At 38.9% G+C, this 17,530-nt stretch overlaps 1 protein-coding gene across 3 annotated transcripts in view; it reads left to right on the top strand.

Moving 5' to 3' along the window:
• Window positions 1–670: 670 nt before the first annotated feature.
• CACNA2D1 (calcium voltage-gated channel auxiliary subunit alpha2delta 1) overlaps window positions 671–17,530 on the top strand; it is a 341,896-nt gene continuing 325,036 nt past the window's right edge. For all 3 annotated transcript variants that reach the window (XM_088523514.1, XM_088523513.1, XM_088523511.1), the window contains exon 1: window positions 671–1,169. In XM_088523514.1, the coding sequence (XP_088379640.1) occupies window positions 1,075–1,169 (95 nt within the window). In that variant the 5' untranslated portion in view covers window positions 671–1,074. The remainder of the gene's footprint in view (window positions 1,170–17,530) is intronic.

Genomic DNA, 17,530 nt, shown 5'->3' with positions numbered 1-17,530 from the left:
TAATTGCTTCACTAAATAACCACGACATGCACCCCCTGATCACCTGTCTCGTCTTTTTGCGGACAACACGGAGCTGCTCCCGCGCCGGGATACGCGGCCGCGGATTAAACACGCGCTGGGACAGGAATCTGCCCAGGGCCCTTCCCAGAGAGGCTGGAAATAGCGGCAGGGCTGGAGGCGCGGGGGGGCCGGGCCCGGGGCCCCGCGGGGGCGGCTCTTGCGCGGGTGGCGGCACCTCCGCGGCCACGCGTGAAAGCGAAAAGGAGATAAGGGGTTTTAAAAATATATATAAAATATAATGTATATATATAATACGCATATATATGCCTCCCTGTCTGCAATGCACAGCAGCACACGGTGTGAGGCGGCGGCTGCTGCTGCTGCCGGGGGGAGGTGGCAGCGGCGGGGGAAGATTCAAATAACGCACGAAGCGCGTTTAAAAATAGCGGCCGCGCGGCCCCGAGGTGCGGCACGAAGCCGCGGCGGCTCCGCAGGGCTCCGCGGCTCCTTGTAGGGAGCGCGGCCGCCCCCGCGCCCGCGGGGAAGCCGGGAGAAACCTCCCCCTTCGCCGCTCCTCCTTTCGCCAACTCTTCTTCCCTCCTCTCCCTTCGGGAGCCCCTACCCCGCCCGCTGCCTCCTCCCCTCCCTCCTCCTCCTCCTCCCTCCACTCTGCGAGAAGGGGGATAAATCGGGGACGGGCGCGCGGGGGCCCCGCTACAAAAGTAGCGCTGATGGCGGCGGAGCGGATGGAGCCGGAGCCGCGGCGCGGGTAGCGCGGAGCGCTCGCTCTCCTCTCCCGTCCTCCGCTTCCCCCTCTCCACCCCCAGCTCTCCATCGTTCCTCCTCCTTCCTCCTCAGCCCTCCTCCTCCTCCCCACCCCGAGCGCGCTCTGCTCCGCGCTCCGCCGCGCTGCGCCTGCGAGGGGGTGGGGGGTGGGCTGGGGGGGAGGCTTTAAAAACCGCCGGGGCCCCCCCACCCCCGGCACTAATTTAATTTAGCCTCGTTATTGTTGTTATCGTCGTTGCCGGGTCGGGGACAAGGGGGGCGGGTGGGAATCGATCTTCGATCAGGAAGATGGCTGCTGGCTGGCTGCTGGTCTTCAGCCTGACACTTTTCCAGTCGCTCGTGCTCAACCTCTCCTCGGAAGGACCCTTCCCCTCCGCCACCACGTAAGTTCCGCGGCGGGCGGGGAGGGAGCGCGCCGAAAATCCCCTCGGGAAATAAAGTCCCCCCGGGAAGAGGCGGCGAGGGAGACAGGGCAGGAATTCGAGGGCCGGGAGCCGCTCCGCGCCCGCGGAGCCCCGTGCGCGGCCGGAGCCGCGAGGAAAGTTTCGAGTTCCCTGGAGCCCGCCCCCTCAGCGCAGTTTGGCCGGAGTTTTAGCGCTACTCCTCGGGGAAAGGAAAAAAGAAAAGAGGGGGAAAACAATAAAAATAACTTAGGCGTTTTTATTTAACATAACATGACAAAAGAATTTTCTTGCCCGCAGAACAGGGCAGGGCAGCGTTGCTGGGAGTTGGGCACACGCGTCTCGGCTCCCTCTTTCCCGGACACACTCGGTGGCCACCGCGGCCGCTCTGACCCTTCCAGGATTTTTTTTAATGCTCGTTGGGGCTGTGCGTGGGTGCCCCCGTGTCCGCGGCCCCCGAGGCCACAGCGGGGTCTGCGCCGGCCTGGCCGCCTGCGGGATGTTCCCGGCTCGGAGCAGCTCCGGATTTCGCGTGACGGCGACACAGGGACCTTTAAAGCGCTGCATGCTCATTAGCATGAAAGTGTTGCCCAGAGCGGTGCAAGGCGCGCACAATGAAATGCAGGAAATAAAAAAGGGGAGAAATAACTCCAAATACCATATTTCATACTCAGCTTATTTTTTTTCCTCTAATAATAAATATTATGGGCTGTTAATAATAAATATTATGGACTGTTAACCGTGTTTTTTTCTTTTTCTTTTTTTCCCCAGTCCTTCCTCCCTTTATTTATTTATTTATTTATTGGAAGCACTTACTTTAGTCCCTGAATCTGGGTCCACTTTTAAGTGGATGACTCACTTTAATGCATTTTGCATAAGAAAACCAGTGCTAATGGTGGACTTCCCTATTGTTTAACGCCAGCTAGAATTTATTGCCTCGTTCATTATGTGCACAAGGATGAGTTTACAGCAATTACCAGCAATGCATTTTCACCAATTAGTACTGCTGGTGGGTTGTTATAATTGGATTCAGTTCTGAGCACCGGGGCCGTTATGACTCAAAGGGCTCCTCGTGCTGCTAAGTGAAAGAAGGGAATGAAAAGATAAGTGCAAAATACTCATTTAATATCTTCTAAGTGAATAAACAGAGATGTGAAGTGAAAATTATCTTTAAAAGGTATTTTTGTTGTAGTTTATAATGATGTGCCATGTGAAAGCAAGAGTGAGGAAATATAAAGCTTGGGCTTTTTTAAGCAGTGCTTTACATGTATTTGACCTGCATTTGACTGGAAATACATAGGGAAAGTATGTCCTACAAAACTAATTACACTTTATAGATTAGATAAACACATAGAGGATAAAGGGAAAGAATGTGGAACATACTAGAATAAAAAGACTTTATGATTTCAAACAGAACTGTAGGTATTTTTTTACTATGTCATTACATAGTATTTCTTTAAGATTTTCTTTGTCGCTCTGTCTGTGCCTGCTACTTCCATTCCGAATTTTTCTTACTGTCAGCCATGATAACGGAAATTGTGCTTGTTTTATAATTAATCTCTAATTATAAGGTACATCTGTGATTAAGTGATCCAAAATACTGTAGTACGCTAGTCTACTAGTTAGCATTTCTGCATTTCAAACAATCTAATTACTGTTAGTTTTCTTTTTGTTATTATCATTCTAAAGAAATATTGGAGAACCGATCTACAGTGCCTGTCCATCTTTCATAGTAATGTTTCCCCTTGGAAAAATAAATAAAAGTGCAAATAAGATTTGGTTCATTTAGGAGACGGCACAACAGGTTGCTACAGGGAGAGCTGCTTTGCAAAAGTAATGGTGTAACAGGTGAAACGGAAAACAATTTTATGGCTGCCTTTCAACGCTTGATAGTTAGTGGTGTTTGGCTTCCTGCTATAGATGGCAAGTGGGGAAGAACAAAGGGAAGTGACACAAATAGGAGCGCCCTTAATGGGAATGATTCTGTATTTTAAGAATATTAAAAATAAGAAAAAAAAAAGAAGAGAATAAAGGAGAGAAGGGATATTAACAAGTATTAGCTGATGTTATGTACCTGTCTGCCTTTTTCCCACTCTTTTCAGTCTATTTTTCTCTTTTAAGTTTTAGTTGAAAAGTTGATTTGAGGCAGCACTATTGCCCACGTGTTTTATGAAAAAAATACACATATTTAAGGCTGTGTAGTCTGAGATTTTATCAACAGCTCATCACTGAACAATTACTTTTCCTTCTGTCATCTTTTTCTTCTGTTTTTTCCTAAAACATTCAGAATTCCATATCACTGCTTATGAGTATAACATATTTTTAGTTTGAAAAAAAAAAAAAGCGCCGAAGGTTTAGCAAAGCCAGTTTGATAGAATCTCATTCATTTGATTGATTTTTATTTCTCTGACAAGGCAGAAAGGCTTTGATATATTTCCCCAGCAATATCCAGAGAATTTCAAGTGCAGGTGTGTGGTATATGGAGTGTGAGCCTTAATCTTTCATTGAAAACCTGACACGGGGATATAATCACATTTGTTGCTTCCGATGTTGAAGCCTTTCCTTAATCGGCTATTTAAATGTAGTGGTAATTATGTCTTGACCTTTAGCTGTAATGTTTAGCCACCGATCGATACATGTTTGAGGTTTAGTTAAACTGTTTCATTTTAATTGTGTCAGGTATTAGGAATCTATTATATTTTAGAATTTTACAGAATACTATGCTCTAATTTTTAGTATTCCAACCCCAAATATTTTGATTACTGGTGCAGCATTGCAGATATTTTGCACTTGTATGCGGATATTGTTTTATATGGTGCTCCTGTCACTGTAACTACTAGCACAGCGCACAGCACACTTGTTTCTTTGCAACCACACACACTTACCATCTGTATCTATCTAGACTTAAGAAAGAAATACAATTATGTAGGTGTGTTTTTGCAACTTTTGTGATGAAAATACCATAGGACTCTCTTTCTTTTTACTGTTATTTGTATGACACCAAACCAAACAGCTTTAAGTTTAAAAATATGTTGTAATTGCTAAGTATTCTTTTGACAGAGTATACCAGAGCAGTGTTGATACTTTATTTGATAATGAGTAACATGTGATATAAAGATGCTGCCAGAGGATAAGTCCGGCTACTGCGGTAAAAGAATAAAACAGTGATATTTTGATTTTGTCAAACTTAGGGCTGAAGGCATATCAATGGCATTGTTCCTGCAGGGACATTATTCTGGTTATTGCTTAGTGTCTGCATGGTTTCTTTCCTAATTTTCCTCCTCCACCTCTTTCTTTTCTGTACCTTTCATCCTCCTATCAAGGCTTTTCAGTATGTCTGGATTTTAAAATAGAGACTAAAGTTCTCTGCTATATTCCAAATAGGTATAAAACATCTAAAGATAAATATGCATAGTGATATATATATTTGCAGTCCTATATATTATATGTATTTGCAGGTATTATGTATGTGTGTATCATGTAGACATGAGAGGCAAGGAATTCATTAGGAAAAGAAGCTGTGTCTTCCCATTTCTAATTTGTGTGATTCATCTTTGCTGTTTTGGAGTCATTAGGACAACTGAGAGAAGTACATACAACTCTTACGAGACAGGGCTCGCACAAGTGGGGGATTCCTGATTTTGCTTTCTGCACATGGACCTAACAAGTGTTGGGCTGCCACTGGTGGGAGTGTAGCCAGGCTTGGGCTATAGCATCACTTTCTATATAAAATCTGTCAGTGACCGAGTGTAGGTAGGAGGTATTTATGATGTGCTCTTCTCATACAGTTCTACCGTCATGCTTAGGAACTTGGATACCTCTCACATACGTGTGTGATTGCATCTTTTTAGCATAAGATTTTTAATAGCAGAATGTCAAGCTTACAGCAGAAGTTGATTAGAAAAGACAGATACCTTAATGGATTGTAAAATATCAGGCCCTGTCTCATTTGAATATTGTATTTTTTTCAGTCTATTTAATAATCTTCACTATTGGGAAGAAAAACAAAACAAACAGAAAAGCCCTGCTGAAGTGTATAGTAAATAAATGTGAATACTGAATAAGAAAGAAATGTGGAGCTGTAATCCACTTAAAATCAGGAAAATGCAATATCGCAATATCACCTCTTAGTGTTTTCTCAGCAGCCCATGGCAGTGTGCTGCACATTATACAAGATACCACAGATACTTGGAAAAAAAAGGTCTCGCTCCAATGCATATTTTTCTAGTGGAAGAATATTAAAGACAAGTGTGAAACAGCTTGTTGAGATATATATAGATATCTATCTATATATATATATAGTATGTGTATCTGCACATGTGGTAGTGCTATATGAAAATTATTCAGATCTGGAAAATATTTTTCCATTTTACATATTTTGAGGTTAATTGAAAATGGGTTTTTATTATTCTGGTTTTCTTTCTTTGTTATGGCAGGGCCTGAAAATTGGCAAATTATATAGACTTACATTTTACTAGGTATGAAAATTCAGCTGAAAACTTGAAAATAGACACTGATCATCGAGAGATGAAATTTCATTGAAATAAATCAGTGTTGTAGAGGTTCTTTGCCATCTTTCATTTTGCAGTGATGCTATTTTCAGAACTGCATTGCTCATACCCTGCAAAATGATTTTATCCAAGAATTCAGCTGCTAGAAAGAGAGCTGGAGCTTGGCAGCACATTAGCTCGAAATGTATTCATTGTTAAATACAAGGCCTGTGGTACACATCTTAAAAATATTTATCTAGCAGGGCATTTTAAATTGATAGAACCATGGTCAAATTATTACTTTAATCTTTTGTAAACAAAGCAACAAAATGAATTATTGTTGCTCACCGATAACGGTAGTCTGAGCTCTTATGCCTTTATTTTTTATTTTTTCCTTTTGTGCGAATGCTTTACCCAAGCTACCTCTTAGTATTACCTCTTAGAGCAATGCTGGCTTAAACTTCTGATACATGAGTATTGCAGTTCAGGGGTATTTTGGTATTTGGAGAGAGTAATGACTTAGTCAGTTCTACTGCATTGTTGAATTTAGCAAAAGCAGAATTGGGCCCCAGAGTGTTTAATACCTCTTTGCAATGATACAAGAGCTTTTGATCCTGGTATGCTTGGAATACATATTATTCTTAGTGTGTTTATAAAGGTGTTATGACAAATGTTGATGTTTTGGACTACAGAAAACATTTTTCTTGTGCCTTGTTAAATCACCTGCTTAAGCAAAAGAAAAGATTTACCACATCGTAACTGGAATGGAGTTCTTGGACCAGAGCTGTGCTTTGCTAAAGCCAGATGACACTCTTCATTTACGACTTTTATAAATAGTGAATGAAACTTATTGGTAGAAAGGATGGAAGCTCCATGTCTAGGTTGAAGAAAAATCTAGCACCTTTGAAATATGCAGAACTAAAGTACCACCAAATAACCACTGTATTTCCTCCTTCCTTGAGCAACACCCGTGCTTTTTGTCTTGGACTGCACTTAGTGCATTCCTTGTAGGAGTTTTTCATGCCATTTATGTCAGCTGAAAGACAGGTATCAATGAATACTTAAATGGTTTTCATCTGAGATTTCAGCCTTGATATTAAATATCTATATATATTCTTTGTTGTTGTTGCACCCATCTAAGAGCCTGATCGTATTCAGCTTTTCTCAAACATGTATTAGGTAAGGTTCTCTTCTTCAGGATCACACTCAGAGATGGATTTTGCAGTAAATGTGTGATTGCTAATTATAGCAAATTAGTCATTGTCATTATGCAGTGTTGTGATTCTTCTTTCACTCCTGGTTTGCAGTAGTAAAAGAGAACAGGACCCAGTATTGATTGTGGATTTTTTAATATATTTATTAAGATCTACTGCACAGTATATACAAGTCATTTAGTGATTATGGCTTGTGTTCAAAGTGTAAATATGTAGCATTAACAGTGAAAACATTTCCACCCTCTTCTGAACTTGCACCTCAGTGATGTTCATGTGCTGGAGATTCTCAATTCAGGGCCAGGCTGTGCTGCTTGTTCTTAAATTGAGAAGTACCTTAGGAAAAAATCAGTTTAAAAGCAAAAAAAAAAAAAAAAAAAAAAAAAAAAAAAAAAAAAAAAAAAACAGACTGTGTCTCAGCATTTTTCAATAGCTAAACACTCAGGATGTATAGCTGTAGCCATGCAGCACAAGAGGGATTTTCCTATTCCTTCACCAGTGCTTCCCAAACAATACTTAATTGATTCTGTGCCTAAGCAAGCTGAACCATTCACACCTTCCCTCCACTCAAACTAAGTCACTGTGCATTTAGAGTGAATTATAAAATATACTCACTGTTTCTCAAGCATCCTGTGTGAAGAACATGGTTCAAAATTTAGTAATGTTGTAGTAATGATGCTAGGGGAAGGGCTCTGTTGGCAAAAGTTGCGTTCCTCTCTCCTATGTTCTTTCCCTGTGTCCCAGCATCAAGAAGGTGACAAAGGCTGAAAGGCCAATTTTTGTTCCTTGTATCATTTTTGCTGTCTATTTGCAAAGAGTCTAACAACTTTATGGAAGAAATTGACATTATTTTGTATCAACAAATCAGTGTGCTTTTGAAGCTAATAACAGTAATTCAAAATCATTTTTTTTAAAATCTGAGGCAGGCCTGAAATACCCGTAGAATATGAATGTGAAGTTGTAATATTGCTAACTATTATAAAAAATGTTTTATTGGATTTTTCTCCTTATTTCCTAATTACTTTCTCACTCTCTCTTATTTGAGAGTTTGTTAGGACAAGAAATATAGATTGACTTAGTAACAGATTCTCAGAAGTGTGAATATAGAAAGGAGAGTTTTTAGAGTTCAGAGTTTTTTTTTATTTTTTTTAACAGTGATCGATTTCTTTAACATGGAGGTACATATATGTCCTGTTTCAATTGTCATGAATGTTTCAGTTTTTACTTGATGCTCACAGAAATTGTTGTAAGGACTGTTAAACTTCATTACAATAAATTGCGATACACTTTTGGCCTGCTTTCTAAAGAAAGTAAGTAATGATATGGCTGCTGAGCCCAATATGTGGTTATTACAGTAATCAAATGATATTTTTTATTATAATTATTTGTAGGAGAAAAGCTAAACCAGGTTCTCGTAACCAACACCTGTGTTCATATTTCCTATTCCATTGTGCAGCTCACCATTAGACTGGTCTAACTTTAAAACATTCCCCAGTTATACTCTCTCCCTCCCTTATCCTGATAGGGCTTATCATATGGGTAAGGCGTGGGCTAAATCTTTTAGATGTTCACATAAATAAAGTTATAAGTTGTGTGGGCAAGGGTGGCAGGACTGAGGCCTAAATCAATGCATGCCATTTATCTTAGGTGTCACTTCTAATATTGTGCCACATTTTTCTTCCCTCACTGAGGCAGTCATAAACTAGCCACAAAATAGGAGGTTTTCTTATTTCTTGGAGTGATTAGGCATTTGCCACACCTGGCCTGTGTTGACTTATGACTAGGATATGAGACCCATTGCATAGGAGAAAACTGAGTTCTGCGGGTCATTCTGCTGGAGGTTACGGGAGAATTCCTCTCTAAAATGGGAGAATTGTTTCCCGCTATCACAGGAAGGAAGAAAATAATGTAACAAACATCACAGGAATTATGAATTATGATGCTTCAGAGGTTGGACTGTGCATTTGGGCACAACGAGGTCTAGAAATAGGGCAGAAGCAACAGCCTCCATGGAAGGGTCCTACGTGTGGTGTGGCTCCTCAGTCCAAATTCCCTCTAACGTGAAGGAGAGGGCAGTTTGCAGCAAGGCATGACATCATTTATACCCCAGCTCTGATAAAGCTTCTGTTCTTTCCCTGCATTCTGTTAAAATATGAGTTTTGATTTATAATGTTCTGATGTGGACCACAGAAAAAATGCTTTCTTTCTGAAATTTGCTCTAAGCATTTCCCCACAGTACGCGTTTCCCCAGATGTGGGCCTGAATAGGGCATTTAATGGACATGTCTTAATACAGGCCCTTACTCTGAGGCAATACTCTGTAGCCAGGGAGTACTCACTGTGAGGTCTGTTAGGGTGGTGTTATGTGAGATTACTGCAGGAATGCAGTTGTTTTATGTGCAGTTATCAATGCAGGCAGTAGTTCTTGCAACATAGGATTAATTTATATTAATGGATTTAATTAGATTAAAATGCAATACATAGTGAACTACCCTAAATACCCTAAGTATTTAGAATGCTTCCTGTAGAAGGTTACCCGAAGTCTGTGCTTCATGTGTAGTTTTAATCCTTTTACATGTGAATGTAATGAGCCCATTAATTTACTTTATTTTTTTCAAAGACTGATTAAAATTCAGGGGCACATGTATGTGTGATGAGGTAAGGTGGAAATGGAGTGATGGGAGGAGTGAGGACTGATGCACTGAGTTCTTCTGTGAAGAGTTGTCCTCTATCAGGATGGATGCAGCTGAGTAAATAATTCCTAATGCAGCAAGTATTTCTCAGTATGAACCTTTGCTTAAAAATAAAAGGAGAAAATAAAAGATATATGTATATACCTTTTCCTTACTATTTCTGGTTTTGTTTTGTATGAAACTGTATGAGTGACCTAGCTGACCTACCTCTTTATTACTGCCTGACATGTGGCCTTGAGTTCTCTTAATTGTCGTGCTTTAGCTTTCCACCCTGATTTCTCTCATCAGAAAACTAGGAAGCAGAGCTATCCTATCATTTAGTCAGGCAAGGGTTTATTGTCAAGATTAATTTGTTAGCTGACGCTTGTAAAGCCCTCAGTAGTTAGAAAGTGTTGTTAATCTGTTCAGTCTTGTTTGTTGAGAAGCTTGCATGACCAAGTCTTTCTGGGATGATTAATGCTTCTGTTTTACCTGTTTCTTAAGGTTTTCTATGGAGTAGTTATAGAATAGGTGCCATTATACCTGCTTCTTTTGCTTCTTTTGGGAACTTGAAGTCTGAGGAGCTGCAAGAAGCTACTCCCACAATCTGTGCGTCTTGGATGTACGCAGATTGTAAAACAGAAGCTCTACGGCATTTTTAGAAACTAACAGGAGTCAGCAAAAATCTGCAGACAGTATCATGAAAAAAAGCCAACATATCTGACTCATGCCAACACTGCGTGTTAGCTACACTCCTTTCCACATTGCGAATCATTGCTCTCCATGTTGCAGGCAGTTGGGGATGAAGATACCCGGATCCTCTGAAATATGGGCTGTGAATATATATGTTTTTTTTTTTTTCTAATGAAAATAGAAGCAATAGAGTGGGTGCAGTGCTAGCCAAGGATATGAGTCTGTGGACCTGATCTGTCTCCTCTTGCTTTTAATTCTGGTGTTCCTATTTGTAAAATGGGAATGATTCCCCATTGCCATCCTGCCTGAATAAATGTGTTGCCTATTACAAAATGTCCTGCTTTTGTGTGAAGGATGGTCATGGAAGTGCATAATATAGCGCTCTGTGGGAGTTTGATATTGATTTGTTTCCGGTTATGGTCTACTAAACATGCCTAGGATTATTATTAGCAATCATTAATAATCTGTTAATCACTAAGGCTGTTAAGATTGCAGGTAGGATTTGCTGAATTTTAAAGCAATTATTTTGACTTGTCTGGTAAAAATGGAATTTGTCAAGAAATTCAGATTTCCTGTTTCAGCAAAATGACTATTTTTGTTATTTAGCAGCCACTTTTCTTACTTCACCATCTTCTTGGATTAGACCTTAAACTGTTTAAAGGTTTTTTAGATTATGCAGGTAGATAGATGAGCTGGGAGAGGATCACTAATGCGTGCATGAGCATATCTTAAGGAGATTTCACTATACTATACACATGGGGAAAAGCTTTGATGTAAGCGAAAGCAGAATCTGATCCTTATAGTCACTTTGGATTGATTAAAAACACACAGAGGATGAATTGGTTTGTTGCGTGACTAAGAATATGTCTCAGGATATACTCTAAATGTCTGTGGAAATGATTAGGAACCCAATTTCACCCTTCATCCAGTTTTATCAATGTAATTTCAGCAAAATATGTAGCAGCCTTGTGTCGTTTAAACCCAAGGTGCAAGGATGAATCCCCATAAAATAATTTCTGATTAAACGCATACCGGTTCCATCCCAAAGGAACGAACCATCACTGTCAAGACCTGATTGTAAAAATTATATAAAATAAAATGTAATACATGATTGTATTAGGCTATACAGATGGGTATAGTAAGATACCGCAAAGAAATGATGCGTGATATCAGATGTGGTCACTTGTCTTCCTTTTAAGTGATTAGCTCTGACATCACTTTGCTATCTGTGCCCCACTGAGCAAGTGTCCATGCAAAAACGAACTTCCTGATGTGCCGGAGGGCAGAGGAGAATGTTCCCCCAGATTAGGAACAAGCACAATTTTATATACATATGGAATTGTAAAGAAGAGATGCTTCTTTTTTTTTTTAATACTGAAAAACCTAATAATGTGCAGGATAACTGTAAGTGACTTTCAGAGATTTTTTCTTTTTTTTTGTTTTGTTCTCCTAAGCAATCAGTTTTAGAGCTCAGCAATGCATTTTACAATGATAGGTATGATAAGTCATTTACTTTAACCCCTCATTATGCACAGCTGATTAATTAGTTCACCTTATGTATGAAATCTTGATTTTTCAAGTTATTAGGTTTAAAATCAGCAACAGGTTTAAAGAAAAATCTTTTTTTTCTCCTTTCTCATGAAGCTAGGTTTGTTCTGAAAGATGTTGTTAGTACTTGATGTGGACATGAAGTGCTGCTCTGATAGGATAGCTGTCTTCATATTAGAAGCACTTGGCCAGTATCTTTACTCCTTGCTATGTAAGTGTTGTTATTCTAGATACTCTCCTAGTCTTTCACTTGGGAATAAAAACACATAGCACTTCCTTGCATGGATAATGAGAGATACGATTATGAAATGTTTGCAAAGTAGCTGTACAGAGCAATGGTTTGCCTGTGTATGCTTTGCTGCTAGCGATTTGTTTGTGTATAACTCCATGAATTCATAGGATTAAGTATTTCTATGGCCTGCAAAGTGATGTTTACACACAAAAAAAGCTCAGTTATACTTAAAGGTATCCATTCATCTATAAAGATTTATGCATTCAATCATGACGCTTTCAATTTGCCAAGCACAGATTAAACTTAAGTGATTAAGTATTTGGTTCTACATATCTAATTACCTAGGGATGGCATTTTTTCTTATTTATTTATTTAGTGAATGCCATTCTTGTCTACAATTGTCCCATTATTCTCCATGGAATTAATCTGTTTAGAGAGTAAGTGCTAATCCATTTTTAGAAGATGTATGTTAAAAGAAAGTTGTCAGATTGTAAAGCTAAACACTTGAACATTAGGAAATTAAGGTGGAGAAATTGAGGATTACCAGTTAAGATGGGGAAAATTCAGATTAAATATAGAAATTTTCTTGACATTACAACTTGGTAGACCTTTAGCGGGTGCTTCTAAACCATTAAATGTCTTAATTTCTATTGAAGGAATTCTGGAAGAGCAAAAGCTCTTTTCTGCATTACATAGGAACTGGACAGTGTATTTTTTTTCTGTTTTTTTCAATGCTCAATTGTTTCCTTGCTGACTGTTTAGCATTTTACAAATATTTCTTATTCTTACACTTAGGAGAGAAAAGTATGGAAAGGTTGTACAATATGGTTTTCAATAAAACATATCTGTTGTAGACTTTGACTTTCAGATTTCTGAATCAAGTACTGCTCGATAATATGAAGGAATACTACTAATTACTCTGTGGTATGACACATTTTCTTACTTGCTTTTTTGAAAGGCTCCTACCAGTATTTATGGAGATTTTTGTATGAGATTTTTTTAATGCTTCATGATGTGAGCACTTAGTTGCAAACATTTTCTAAAGAAGTGCAATGTTGTCCTTTAGGATTTCATAAAACTTGGTAATTCTTTCCTAGGTCTTTCTCTGGAGATGTTTTTGCATGTGAACATTTCCACACAGTTCAGTTTTGGTACAGATAGCCAAAAATATATTGGTAAGAATGGGCACAGGCAGTTTATTATAGGAGCCAGGTGTGTTAATTTATTACAGTAAATCTAGTACTGTCCTGTTTTCAGACTATGGTCAGTTGAAGATACTTAAACTTCTACATCTCGACTTTAATGGATTGGGGATCTATCGGTTTTGGTGGGAGTAGCACTTCAGATATATATCTTAACCTCAGATATATGTGCTAACATTGTTTTTACTATATGGAGTATTGCACTTGCTCTTTACAATGTATGGTAATTGCTAGTAGGATATTCTTTAACTGCAGAAGCAAAATTTATAAAATGCTAGTCTACTTGATATCAAAGCGAAAGTATAAAAAATCATAAAACATATCCAAAAACACATTAAGGTATGCTTTACACCTTATTTTTTAAAACATTGCCTTTTTTTTTTTTTCGTAAAACACTAATAACTTTGTGACTGTAGGCACATAATGTGATTATGTTTTGCTTTAGTCAACTGGTCTGTACTATGAACATCATTCCTACTCTGCACCAAGCCACGCTCAGCAATTTGTTTTGGATCTGATTTTCATCAAGGATTGAATAATTTAATCCTCTCTCTTTTAAGATATGAGACAAATGTGTGCAAGGTGCTTGCAAAATTTATGTTCCCTTCAGCAGAGCCAGAAGTTCTCCCTATTCATTTTGAAGTTATTATTTCAATGATATTAAGGTACATGGGCATGCACCACATGCCTGTGTTGATCACATACAGATTTCTTCCACCTACCACTAGTTCTTCAGTGGGCTGAATGCAAATTCATTCTTTGGCATGTGTTTATATTCATTTGTCATATTCTTTGGCATTGCTTGCCTCCGTATAATTAAAATTAACACGCACATACATGTTAGCTATGTCTGTATGCCACTTATCTGCCAAGCACTGACCTGTAGTTAAAACTCAAAAGTGATAGGCAAGTGATTAGGGTTGCTCTTGAGAAGATCCAGAGTTACCTGTGCAGTTGCTCTCTTGTGCTGTATGTGCAAAGTGAAACCTCCGCATTTAGAGGTGTTGAACATCTTTCAGGAGAACTGAGCATTTGCTCTCACCCATAAATGCATATAATGAACCTTTAACAAATACACAATTCATCTGCTATTGTCAGGAATAAAAAGCTTTAGAAGATAGTAGCTGCTGAAACTTAAATTCAGCTTGGTCAGTAATAGATGTAGCTTACTGAGCAATAGAGAATACTTAAAGGTCATTAGGTTTTGTTTCCTGAAAGAGAGGATAAGAAACACGGTGTTGACTTGCGTATATTTGTTTGGGAGGTGACTTTGGTTATTGTCATATGGATCTGAGAGGGTGGAGTCAATTTTGCATTTCTTTGTTTAGGGATTGGTGTGGAGTGCTTAGAAAAGGATGCGTGTATAAATTGAGATAGAATCCTCTTCCTGTCCTTGCCTTGCAGAGCTATTTATGCAGCCCAAATACCGTATGAAATCAAAGATTTCTGCTCATTGGGAGATCCAGAATTCTAGAAGATTAGCACCACTCACGCAAGGAGAAGGAAGTGCCTGCATGTTGCAAGCAAACTACTATTTCAGCTGGATTTTGTTCCGCTTCAGATGTATTATTCTTTTTATTGTGTCCAGAAATGAAAAAAGAACTGGCACATGATGGGATTATTCTATTAATTGCGTAGCATTGTTAAGTGCAAAATGTGTCCTTTTTTTTTTTTTTTTTTCCTTACTTTTACTGCATTTGTGCATGTATCTGAGAATCCCCAGTAGAGAAAGAAACCCTGTCAGATTAACAGCTTGGATTCTGACAGATGTCAGTCAAAGTTGGGTTGATCTTTAGTGACACTGGCAAGCCCAGAGCTGAGTATTTACTCGAGCTCGGTTGGGATTGCGAGTGTTGCTGCCGTGGCCTCGCGTTTGCTGCTCAGGAGCAGCAGGGCAGGGGACCCACCTGGAGAGCCCAGGTTGACACACTTGGACCACACCCAGCTTGGAGCATCTCTGTGACCTCCCATGGGAAGCTGGAGTCACTGATAACTAATGAGGTCCACACTACATCTAGAGAGCTCTCTGACAGCATGTCACACAACAGCAGCGTAATATAAATAATCAGATCTTTGCCTCTGTTTTCCTCCTTGCTCTTATTGCTTTTATTTTTAGCTCTTTGCTACAAGAGCTGGGTCTCTGGATTGCTTGCTCTGTTGCACCCACTTTCTTTTTTGCTGGCTGTCTGTCTCTTGACAGGTGTAAGGAGGATCCTAAATATAGAAGCCACCCGTCAGTTGGCTTCAGCAGTCAGCAAGCACTGATTTAGCATTTCTCCTACCCGACTAAGCTCCACAGGATGTTTCCTGTAAATGTCTATACAATTGTTTAATTACAAGCTTTCTTGAAGGTTATCAGCAAATTGGGTTACGCTAGGCTATGAAGACTATTGCAAGCGAGTATGTCTCAGAAACGATAGCTGTCAGGAATGGCTGTAGTGATGTAAGGTAGAGAAAAACCCTTTTTAGAGATCTCCTATATTTGAGCTGCTTAGCTAATGTATAATATCTCATTGGAGAAGACACTGACATTAGAAGAAATAAGCACAGTCTTCATTTTTTAAGTACAGAAACACATTTTTAGCTGTAAAAACATGTACACTCCTATGAATTTTTCCTTGGGAGAAAAGACTTAGCTGCAAGTGTGATCATTAGTCGGGGTTTGGTTTGCTGCACACGGAAGTTAAGTGCGTGGTAGGAAATGCAGTTGAACTGATACTCAGTGTTTACAGTCCTTAATAAAAGTATTTTTAACACAGTATGTTTTTCTTCATGATGCACATTTATTTGTGGTTCTGCTGAGATCGGCATAGTACTGATTCTTAAAGTTAATTGGGCAAATTTAATTTATTATCATTTCAAGTAGTTCTAATTAAGATAGTTAAAAAAGAAATGCATTGTTACATTAAAGGTAACTTTAAAATTTGTGTTATTTTACATGCAGTCTCAAATTCTCTTCCATGGCCCAGCGTCCATTAATTTTCATAGCAATTCTACATAGTCTACAAAGAAAGGAAAGAGATTGTAAAATTTAGAATTAATCATGGCAAGTGAATAGCATTTGATGGGGAACCCTTTTAACAGTGAATACATTTGATTTTTATGTCTTATGATTGTTACACCCCTCCAAAACATTAACTGTTATGTTAAACATGGGCAAAATCAATGCCTTATTTTTCTCACAATAATCATAGTTATGACATGTGGTCCTCCTAGCTGTGAAAAATCTGTATCACAATATAGTATAGGCTTGTTGTGGTTCAATCAGAGTGACTCAGACCTCTCGAATGAATTAGGAAGACTGGTAGGTAAAACTGGATGTTTGACACTGAGAAAAGGGTCTAGGGCTGAATCTGTATGCTCTGCTTTCACCTTCCTTGCTTCATGTTCTTGATATATTTTCTAAATAGGATAGGTATTTGCATCAGATAGTACTGAACAGGAATTTTCCCATCAACCTCAGTGGGTGTTATAATAGCTTCTTGTCTGTATTCTGTGAAAATATTTTTGTATCTAAAGAGAAATATAAAAAAACTATGAAAAAATATGCAAAGATATATGAAGCAAAAAAAAATCTAGGAAAACTCATACTAATAAAGCTCCTAGCAAAATGCTTTATTTAAAAAAAAAAAAAAAAAAAAAAGAAAGGTTTCTAAGAATTAGTAAATACCTTCTATATTAAACTGTTTTCAATTATTTATACATTCATCCATACATTTGCTCACTCATCTATATTTACTGGGATAAGAGTTGGGGATAAGGAACACTGCCTATAACTGGATTAAGGTAAGGAAGTAAGAAGGTTAATAAGAGGATGTAAAGGTACTCTGTGGGCAGAGGGACTAAGATTGCTAGTAAAAATAGAACTCCTGGTCTTATTAAATTCTTGCCATTGTTGTGCTTGGAGTTCGTGTTTTGGTGCACGTATGTTTGGTGAAAGGACTCACTGCAAATCTGTGTCATTATGTAGATGTGGTGTGTGGTACGGACACTTCTTTGTGCATATATATGTATTATGATGTGTGTGTGTGTGTATATATATATATATATGTACAGGCTTGGCTTGCCACATGCACAGACCTCAGGCATTTGCAGGCATTACAGACTGAGATACAAATCTTGAACAAAAGCACAACCGCTTGTGATTTCCCCGCAGAGAGCAGCAGCCCTTCATTGTTTTCAAAACAGACTTGTGACTAACAGCTAGCTGTATAAATAATGGATATCTTGTATCTTATGTGATACATAAGAATTATCCTCTCAAGATGTACTGGTAGTCCCTTAAGCAAACAAAAT

Source organism: Tinamus guttatus, unplaced genomic scaffold, assembly GCF_059628265.1.
Source record: "Tinamus guttatus ecotype Peru unplaced genomic scaffold, ASM5962826v1 Tinamus_guttatus_pri_ptg000193l, whole genome shotgun sequence".
In the NCBI taxonomy this organism is placed as follows: domain Eukaryota; kingdom Metazoa; phylum Chordata; class Aves; order Tinamiformes; family Tinamidae; genus Tinamus; species Tinamus guttatus.
Note: the sequence above shows the minus strand (reverse complement) of the source record. Positions and strands in the feature narration are given on the sequence as shown.